Source organism: Camellia sinensis, chromosome 9 (assembly GCF_055761805.1).
Source record: "Camellia sinensis isolate YWXY chromosome 9, ASM5576180v1, whole genome shotgun sequence".
NCBI lineage: Eukaryota > Viridiplantae > Streptophyta > Magnoliopsida > Ericales > Theaceae > Camellia > Camellia sinensis.
This window is the reverse complement of record NC_138969.1, coordinates 149,358,162-149,369,087: the sequence shown is the minus strand read 5'-3', so window position 1 is coordinate 149,369,087 and position 10,926 is coordinate 149,358,162. Positions and strand designations below refer to the sequence as shown.

The 10,926-nt window shown below is 37.4% G+C and overlaps 1 protein-coding gene across 1 annotated transcript; it reads left to right on the top strand.

The window, feature by feature from the left end:
• Window positions 1–1,567: 1,567 nt before the first annotated feature.
• Window positions 1,568–5,069, top strand: LOC145799202 (uncharacterized). Its single transcript, XM_082888739.1, has one exon. It carries the CDS (start codon window positions 2,593–2,595, stop codon window positions 4,957–4,959), a length of 2,367 nt encoding a protein of 788 aa, XP_082744865.1. The 5' UTR covers window positions 1,568–2,592; the 3' UTR covers window positions 4,960–5,069.
• Window positions 5,070–10,926: the final 5,857 nt, after the last annotated feature.

The following is a 10,926-nucleotide window of genomic DNA, read 5'->3' as shown; positions in this document are numbered from 1 at the left end:
ATCTGAAACAGAGTTAGTAACAAAGAATTATGATGTTATGACAATTCAGAATAACAAATCAACTCAAAAAATAAAAAATAAAAAATAAAAAATAAAAAAATAAAAAAAGTGAATTGAGACTACTCAGCCCACTATTAGCGGTTTTAATAGAATCACTCACTCAAATTGATTGTGGGTTTGTATTGTTTATATAATACCTTTGAGTAGTTTAAGACCATTTTCACTCAATGGACGATATTGTATGTAACCCATGAAGCCACGCACTCGTTGTCCAAAAATTTATTTTATTGGATACAAATATTATGAATGATGATGCATATTATAATATAAATAGTATAACTGAATGATGATGCATATTATAATACAAATTGTATAATTGGACATGAGTCATGAGTCTGAAACAGAGAACTTGACAACTTCACAAAGTACCAATACAGTACCAATACATAATGTAAAGATATTCAGAAAAGTCGAACCTTTTGGAAGAAAAACTCTCCAAATCATCCAAAGTGTTTGATAGTAGATTGTGATATTTCAAGGTGTTTAGTTATTTTAAGGTGTTGAATTTCGAAAGATGTCTGTAATTGTTTGTGGTTTTACTGATGTTTAATAAGTTTAGAACGATATTTTTGAAATACCCAAAAAATAAAAAACATGACAATTTTTCATACTTTTATAATAGTAATAGATAATAGATAATAGATAATGAGATAATTTCTAGGGTAAAACACCATTAAATCCCAAATCAATGTTTGTTGCACCATTTAGTCCTACAATTTATTTTATAGACCGATAGGTCCTATTAAAATGGTAAAGACATTGGAGCCCATAATGTTAGCGCATGTCTTGCAAGTTGTAGGGGTAATTGCGGGTTTTGTTGATGTTAAATTTATTTGGGAAGTTGGTTTTGGTGCGTTAGGGGCTAAAATAGCCACAAAAAACAAAATAGGCTATTTTAGTCACAAAAAATAAAACATCAAATCCAACCCATAATCATTACACTCCTCTCTTACAAAAAAAGTCAAAAAAGCCGAAGAGCCAAAAAGCCCTTCCCAAACCAGGCTTTTTAGCCCCAGGCTAAAATAGCCAAAAAGCCAAAAGCCAAAAGCCAAAAAGCCAACCCACTTCCCAAACGGAGACTAAATTGTCCATAAAGCCTACTATAGTGGTCTTTTGGGGCTTCTCTCTTGCTCAATCAAAATGTATCTGAGGAATTTGGAAAGTTCTGGACTGCCACCCGATGTTAGGGGAATGATGATATTTTCATTACTTTGAAATCCATTGCTAGCAACGTTAATCACTCGAGAACATTCCCAAAATTAACATTTGTGCCCTCCACCCAAACCCTAGAAATTCGAAACCCCCATTTCATATAAACATTGCCATAATCATGTGGAGCGTACATTGGAACATTGTGAACCGTGGTTTATAGTGACGTGGTGTTATCAGCGAGATCGCTTTATCCCGTAGTCTACGTTAGTGTTGCGGTCGTGGTTCCATGGTGTCAAGTATGTGGGTTAAGATGTGTTTGTGCGTTTTTGGTTTCTGAATGAACATTGAGTTGTATGACATTTACCTACAAATTTGGTTTCGACTGCGATTCCAGTAATGGCAGGGGCGGCACCACGGCATCCACAGGGTATTCAGCGGAATACGAATACCCTCAAATTTGAAATTTTAATTTTTTTTTTTTTTTTTTTTGGGGTTTAGTTTAGTTTTGAATACCCAATCCAAAATTTGAATACCCAATCCAAGATGGTTGAATACCCCTCTGACCCACTTGGCCCATTTGTCTAAACAAATAATGAAACCTCTAGCCCATTTAGCTACCTAGCCCATTTGCCAAAACAAATAACCCTCTAGCCCACTTAGCCCCTTAGCCCATTTGCCTAAACAAATAATAAAACCTAAAAGAATTGCAATGAGATATATATATATATTATATATAGGCACGAATCTGCTGCTTGGAAGAATATAGTCAAAAAGTGTAGTTAGTTAGGGCAAAAAGTGTAGTTAGGGCACGAATTTGCTGCTTGGGGGAGGCTCAACGCTGCTGTCGTTTTGTCTCTCTCAATCTCTCCCTCTCTTTTCGCGGTCCCCCCATTCTCTCTTTCTGTGGGTGGTCCCCCTTTGTCTTTCATTGTTGCCCATGGAATATGGATCATGGATGTTGGTATTGAATGAAGATGAAGTGGTTGCTGTCATGCTTTGCTGTTGCTGACTGATTGTTAAGAAAAAGGCAAAAAGAAATTTGAGAATTATATCTCATCAGGTATTATTTTTTTATCTCTATAATATTAAAATTTATTTAAACTTGATACTATAAACAAAACCTTCCATCCATATATAATTAATTTTATAGTTATGCATGTTAATATAATATTTGGAGATTATACTTTGTTGTCATCAGGTATAATATTTTTTTAAGTTTCTTCACTTTATTTGTTTTAACAATTAAATAGGAGCTGAAATTTTATAATCAATTTATTTATACTTTTGTAGTTATTTTTTTTCTATGGTTTATTTAGATAGCTCTGTTTTTTGTGTGGATATTTTTAGGTGCATCCTACTCTTTGGTTTAGTTCTCGAATTATGGACAAATTTCTGAAAAGAAAATCAACTATTGTACAAGATTCATCTCAATCCCAAGAAACTTGTGGTGATAGTCACATTCAAGATTCTTCGAAGCGAATTCGTGTTGACTTGAACAACCTTCCTTCTGATCCAGGATCACGATCAAAAATTTTGTCATATCATCCTAATGATAGGGATGAAATAAGAAGAACATATTTACAAAAAGAACCCTGTCAACCTCTTAGTCACAATTTCCCTCAAAGAGATATTAGTGGAGTTATGCGTCGATTTAATTCTGCTTGGTTTAAAGAATACAAGAATTGGTTGGAATATAGTATTGAAAAAGATGCAGCATTTTGTTTATGTTGTTACTTGTTTAGGCCCGATTTAGGAAAGGGATGTGATACTTTTGTGACAGAGGGATTTAAAATTTGGAATATGAAAAACAAGTTACAAATTCATGTTGGAGGTGTTAATAGTGCTCACAACCAAGCTGTGAAGAAGTGTGAAGATCTTATGAAGCAAAAGCAACACATTCAAAGTGTTTTTCTTAAGCAGTCAAATCAAGAAAAAATTGAATATCGGACTCGCTTAAATGCAACTGTTGATTACATACGATTCCTTTTGCGTCGAGGGTTGGCTTTTTGTGGTCATGATGAATCTGATGATTCAAGTGATAAAGGAAATTTCCTTGAACTTCTACAATTTTTGGCAGATCATAATGAATCTATCAATAAAGTTGTATTGAGGAATACTCTGAAAAATAATAAGCTAACTCACCATGATATTCAGAAAGACATTGTGAATGCTGCTGCATGTGAGACTATCAATGCTATCATAAAGGATTTGGACAATGAGTTTTTTTCAATTTTAGTTGATGAGTCTCGTGACATATCAATTAAAGAACAAATGGCAGTTGTTCTACGTTATGTGGCCAAAAAGGGCATTGTTATAGAGCGGTTTCTTGGTATTGTACATGTATCAAATACAACCGCTTTATCACTTAAAGCAGCAATTGAGTCCTTATTTTGTCGACATGGATTGAGTATATCAAAACTACGAGGGCAAGGCTATGTTGGAGCCAGCAATATGCAAGGTGAATTCAATGGTCTTAAAGCTTTAATTTTGAGGGAGAATAAATTTGCATTTTATGTTCATTGCTTTGCCCATCAACTTCAATTGACTCGTGTAACTGTTGCTAAAAAGCACATTGACGTTGCTGAACTATTTTGCTCTGTTGCTAACATAGTGAATGTTGTTGGTGGCTCTTGCAAGAGACGAGATGCTCTTAGAGATGCGCAATTTGCTAAAATAACAGAAGCACTAGACAATGGTGAACTTAGAAGTGGGCGAGGTTTGATTCAAGAGACTAGTCTTAAACGTGCTGGTGATATACGTTGGGGATCACATTTTGGGACAATTATCAACTTGATTTTGATGTTCTCTTCTTCGATTGATGTAGTTGAGATTATTGAAGACGATGGCTTACAAACCGAGCAAAGAGTTGAAGCTCGTTCTATCATGAAGTTAATGCTATCTTTTGAATTTGCCTTCACTTCACAATTGATGAAAAATATTTTAGGGATTACAAATGAGTTGTCGTTAGCATTGCAAAAGAAAAATCAAGATATTGTCAATGCTATGACACTTGTTAAAGTATCTAAGCAACGATTGCAGATGATGAGAGATGATGAATGGGAATCTTTATTGACTGAAGTGTCTTCATTTTGTAACAAACATGAGATTTCTATTCCAAATATGGATGAAATATTTGTAGTTAGTGGGCGGCCACGACGCAAAGCTCTACAAATTGCAAATATACATCATTATCAAGTTGAGCTATTCTACACAGTCTTAGATATGCAACTTCAAGAGCTTAACAATCGCTTTTCAGAAGCAAATACTGAGTTACTTCTTTGTATGGCTTGCTTGGATCCTAGTAAATCATTCTTTGCTTTTGATAAGCATAAGTTGATTCGTCTTGCAGAGTTCTATCCATATGATTTTTCTGCAACAGATTTAAGGGTCCTTGACATCCAACTTCAAAACTACATTGTTGACATGCGCTTAAGTGAAGACTTTTTAGAACTTAAAGGAGTTGGTGATCTTGCTATAAAGTTGGTGGAGACAGATAAACATGTGATATATCCATTAGTCTATTTGCTTGTGAAATTAGCATTGACTCTACCTGTCGCGACAGCAACAGTGGAAAGAAGTTTTTCAGCAATGAAGTATATAAAGAGTAATTTGCGTAACCAAATGGGAGATCAGTGGATGAATGATTGTTTGGTTACATACATTGAAAGAGATGTATTTGATAGCATTGATAATGAGGAGATTATGCAACGTTTTCAAAATATGAAATCTCGTCGAGGGCAATTGTAATATTTTATCTAATTGCAAGTTGTTTTGATGGCAATTGTAATATTTTATCTAATTGCAAGTTTTTTTTTTTCGTCAAAACTTTAATATTAATATATTAGAGTTCTCTTTTATATTTGTTTTTTTAATACAGTTGTTAGATTTTAAGTTACTTAATGAATACCCTGATTAAAATTCCTGGAGTCGCCACTGAGTAATGGTGTGTACTAGTTTGAATAGTGCTGAATGTTAAAGGCATTGTGGGTTTGTAAATGTATTGAGCTAATAGTGGTGTGGAGTACTGGTGTTTATGTTGATATCTATGGTGGTGTCACTGTGGAGGGAGGGGTGGCCCCTGTTTTGTGTATGTGTTAATGGTTGGTGGGTTTTTATTATTATTTTTTCGTTAATGTTGTAGTTATTGGCACAAGTGTGAAATATGTATTAGGGTGTGTTGGGCAATTCGTGTGTAATGTGTGATCATTGGTGTGTGATGTTATGAGTGTGTAATGTTAGGTGATGTTGTGGTGGTCGTGGTCTCCTATTTACAAGTCTACTAATGCTATGAGTGTGTAATATTAGTTTTTTAATGTTATTTTCAACGGATGTATACAAAATATAAGTATTGAATAAAGTCCCGTAACATCGTTGTGAGGTACGTTATGTGTTTAAGAATTGAAGAATGTGTCGATATCAGGTACAGTGTCATAGGAATAACAACTTTTGTGTGATCACATGCATGGTTTGTAACAAACACCCAGATGAGCTGACGATGCGATGTGCACTCACATCATACCAACCAACTCACCATATAATGTGACTGAAAAAGCAGTGGGCTGGCAGAAAACATTGAAGATGGGATTAAATTTTTTCCCTTCCCGTTGGTTCGGATCAACAGCGCATGGAACAACGTATTGATGTGCTGAAGTCGTCGTGAATTCGTACACCAACACAGAGATTCAAAAAATACATATTATTGCTACGGATTAATGTTGGTTTTTGAATGTTAAAATGTTGATGAATGAATTTACTTAATCGTGTGTCATGTGAGGCAAAAGCCAGTAACGTTGTTGTTAGGCACGTTATGTGTTTAGGTATAATTTCTATTTTTTTTTTTTTTTTGTTTTGCACTGTGGGTGAAATGTTGAACAATAATCAATCTTGACTTCAAATATGGATACATGGTTCCTACAGGATTATAGGTATATTTTTTGGCCTTTTGTTTTGCACTGTGGGTGAAATGTTGAACAACAATCAATCTTGTGTTGGGGGAAGTAGCATAATGTTGCATGAAATCTGGTGGGTTTTTCTGAAATGTGTTTTGGTGGCTTGGCAAGTTGAATTTGTTTTTTGAATGTGTCCAATGGTGGTGTTACATGTGTTGTGACTGACATTAGCCAAACCTATGACGAATGATGGTAATGGCATGCATGGTTGGTAACAAACACCCAGATGAACCGACGATGCGATGTGCACTCACATCATACCAACCAACTCACCATTTAATGTGACTGAAAAAGCAGTGGGCTGACAAAAAACATTGAAGATCGAATTAAATTTTTTTCCTTTCCCCGTTGGTTCGGATCAACAGCACATGGAATGATGTATTGATATATTGAACTTGTCGTGAATTCGTACACCACAACGGACATTCAAAAAATAAATATTATTGCTACGGTAACATGTAATTCATGATCCGATGGAAAACGTAATAAACATGTAAATTGACATAAAAATTCAATTAAACTGCAATTGTATGACTATAAAGTAGGAGTGTGCACAGGGTTGGCTTATTGTGAAATAGGTAAGGTTTGGTGGTAAATCGGCAATGTAGCCGCCGTCTGTAAGTGTATCCTATGCCACCGATTAAGCCATTCTTGGAGTTACTGCCGATTTCTATGAAACCCAAACATGTGTAGCTTTGCAAACTGAAATTGTTTATGTATTTTGGGAATATGAACCGTGTGTTTTGAGTTTTGGTTGTTGGGTTTGTGAGTGGTTGTTGTATTGACACATTACCCAATTTAATTCGCAATGTTAATTTAGGGCAAAGTTCCTCAGTGTATGTTGCAATCATTAATGTACATGGCGTTGGTATTCTGACATTGGTTCTTAGTAGTGATGTTGTGCTTATTGATGTTAATGGGCTAAGTAGAAAACCTGATAACCAACCTACCTATAAAGAAAATATTTCACGATAAGAATATAACATCAAGTGGGCAACACTATCGCCCCCAAAAATCACTTCGCAAATGCCTTCTTAACGGTATAGTAATGTTAACCACATACCTTATCCACACATGCCCACTAATAGTAAAACAAGGGTACACAAGTAAAATAAAAAAACTAATATAACAAACAAATACAATATACCAAAAAAAAAAAAAAAGACTAAATGGTTTAATAAAAAACATTCAGGACTAAACGGAGCAACATTTTTTCATATGGGATTTATGAGTAATTTTTCCTAATTTCTAACTATTTCAAATTATTTATAAAAAAAAATGACTTGTCTGATTTATTTAATAGCATCCTCGTAAAAGTCTGTCTTCACAATTTCACAATGTTTGTATAAAAAATTATTTTTAATTAGTCATGTACAAAAATTAAATCAAACTTTTATACACACACCTTGGGCCCCCCCTAAAAGCATTTCTGGTTCAGCCCCTGCGCCTTATGAAAACGTTTCTATTAAACATGTTTTGGGATTGATATTTTTTATTTTGTTTTATTAAAATATTTACTATTATTTTATTCGATAAATTTAAGAAAACAAAAAATTACGGAGGTAAAAATTAATGTGAAGACATCAATAAATCTCAAAATATAATTTTGTGAACTGTTTAGTCTTTCTTTTTCTTTTTTTTTTTATTTATGAAGAAGTATCATTAAAGTGAAAATTACACAAAATGGTAGTCACTTACATGTTTAGAATTAATTTTTTAGGGATAAAATTGGATTTTTCCAAATATAAAATTACAAATTTGGGCAATCATCACTATAGAAGTTTTGGATTTTCGTTCATTTTGGAATAAATGCTACATTACAAAAAAAAATGTAACACTCTAATGTAACACTCAAATGCAACACACTAAAAAATAACATTAAAAAACTCTTTAGTAAAATTTTTTCAAACGTAACACTTCTCTGGAGATGTGGTTTGGAAATACTCTTTAGCCAAAGTAGACTCTCTTGATCCTCCAGTTTGTACCTAAAATGGGAATGAACAATCCAGTCGGGGGTGCCAGAATTAGCACTCCGACGGGCAAGTTAGTATTCCCTCAAGTTTTTCTTATATCTCAAGTTATCTTTTTTTTTAACACATACCCCCCTTTTGGCTGATACTCCTCCTTTTTATATTACTCTCTTGGGGCCCACTTTCTTATTATGGACACCTCGCCCTGACAGCTGGGCCCCCAGTCATTCAGTAGGTTTTACGGCTGTGGGGGCCGAATATTGGGAGTCGTAGAGATTCCGGAGAGTCGAACATTGAAGAATCAAGATTCGAAACATTCGGCCATTGCCACGGAAACTCAGACCCAACCTTATTCGGCTAGATGGTCGATTAAGCAAGGGGCCGAATGAAGATCGGTTTATTACAAAATATGCCGAATAGGAGGTTGGATTTGGAACTAATCCCGAGGCCCAAAGAAGAAAAGATATAAATAGAAGAGACATAAGCCAGAAAGAGGTATGTGATAATTGTGGTGTTTAACTTAGAATACAAGTAATCTAGAACGAGAGACTGACTTGTCCGTCGGAGTGCTAAATCCGGCACCCCCGACCGGAGTGTTTACTTCCTTTCAGGTGCCTATCGGTGGATCATGAGCGTCCCCTAGGATCAAAAGAGTATTTCCAAAAACCACTTCTCTACAATTGGCGGCGTCTGTGGGAATACTCAAGCATATCCATGGCGGACGTGACGGAGGACCCTCTAATAGTCACCGATGAAAACACACAGGTAGACATTTTCACTCCAACAAACACGCACGGGCGGGAGCTTATCCCAGCAAGATGCGTTTTGAACTTCGCCTCACCTTCGACTCCAGAACATGAGGCAATGCAAGCGATCATGGAGCAGGCAAAGCAAAATGAGCAGAGGTTGGAAAACTTGATCGATGAGAACGAGCGCCTCCGTCAAGATTTGGCTTTGGAGGTAGCAAAATCCAAACAAGTAGTGCCCCAAAATCCCGAGCGACCTCTGAAAGCAGGTGATCGATGACCTCGAGCCCGACTTCAAGACACCGATAGCAACTCCGACTTATTATCCCCAGATCCCAAGAAGAATGGACGATCTAAAGTTTCCAGTTCCTCTGGAGAAAGTCCGCATATAAAGAGGGCCCCATCATTCTACACCAGGCCATCAGAAGCGGTGGCACCTCCCGACACGACAAGAAGGGATAGGCGGTGTGAACATCGCAAAGATCATGATCGTGACAGTAACTATGCCATGAAAGACCTTCAGGAGTTGGTCCGAGATGTTCAACCCCAGCACCATGCCCAAACGTGCCAACCAGACCAATTGTACTTCGGCGGGAATCACCTCCGCTTGCAGTCATCCATATGATATACAGCTTGCCAACGTCCTCAGCCATGCATACAATTCAAACACACGCTGCATCCCAGAAGCAACTCACGCCGGCGAAACGGCCTCATGAAGCTCCAAGTATCACCTTCGACAATTCTGATCTTATCTGCATAACAGTTCCCCACATCGATCCATTAGTCATTGAACTACGCGTCAACTGATTTACTATCAAGCGCGTTCTCATAGACCAGGGAAGTACTTCTGAGGTTATGTATTACAAGACCTTTATCAAACTTGGCTTAAACGAATCAGACTTGTCTCCGGCTCCTTATCCATTATTCGGCTTCAACGCAAATCCAGAATATCCGATGGGGAAAATCATACTACCCGTCCGAGCAGGCTCCTGAACAGTGGATGTGGAATTCTTGATCATCAGGCTGCCTTCGCCGTACAATCTCATCATGGGGCGAACTTGGTTGCATACTATGCGGGTTGTCCCAAGCACCTATCATCAGCTTCTGCGCTTCCCGACAGAATACGGCATCGAGCAGATCTGTGGTTCCCAACAATCGGCACAAGTATGCTATCTCCTCTCCGAAAAGACGCCAAAGGATTTACAAGTTAATTCCATTGAGGTGCCAGATCGTGAAAGCCTCGACGATGTCGGGCGGCTCCCGAATGAGAAAGCCACGGAAGACTTAGACCGAATTGAGATTGACGGCAATCTAGAGAGATTCTTCATGGTCGGCACCTCCCTAAATCAAGTCGACAGACAACAGCTACTATCCTTCCTGCTCGACAATCTTGATGTATTTGCATGGACTCCATATGAAATGCCGGGTGTCGACCCAACTGTTTCTGAGCATCGTTTGAATGTTGACCCTAAGTGCAAGCCGAGCGTTCAGAAAAGCCGGCGATCTGCCGCAGAGCACACTACCGCCATGATTGAAGAGGTTGATCGGCTGCTTGATGTAGGGGCAATCAGGGAAGTTACCTACCCCACATGGCTCTCTAATACTGTAGTTGTGAAGAAGAAGAACGATACATGGCGAGTCTGCGTTGATTTCACGGACCTAAACAAAGTATGCCCCAAAGACTGTTTTCCTCTCCCAATGATAGACCAACTGGTAGATGCTACAGCACACCATCAGCGCATGAGTTTCCTCGATGCTTACAGAGGCTACCATCAAATTGCCATGCATCCGGAGGACCAGGAGAAAACTACATTCCTTACTCCAAAAGGAACCTACTGCTATAAGGTTATGCATTTTGGGCTGAAGAACGCTGGGGCAACCTACCAGAGACTAGTCATCACTATGTTCAAAAAGCAACTCGGTCGCACAATGGAAGTGTACATTGACGATATGGTGGTCAAGTCAAAGGTAAAGCAAAATCATATAGCCGATCTTGAAGAAACATTCGGCATCCTACGCAAATATGGAATGAAGCTAAAGGCTTCCAAA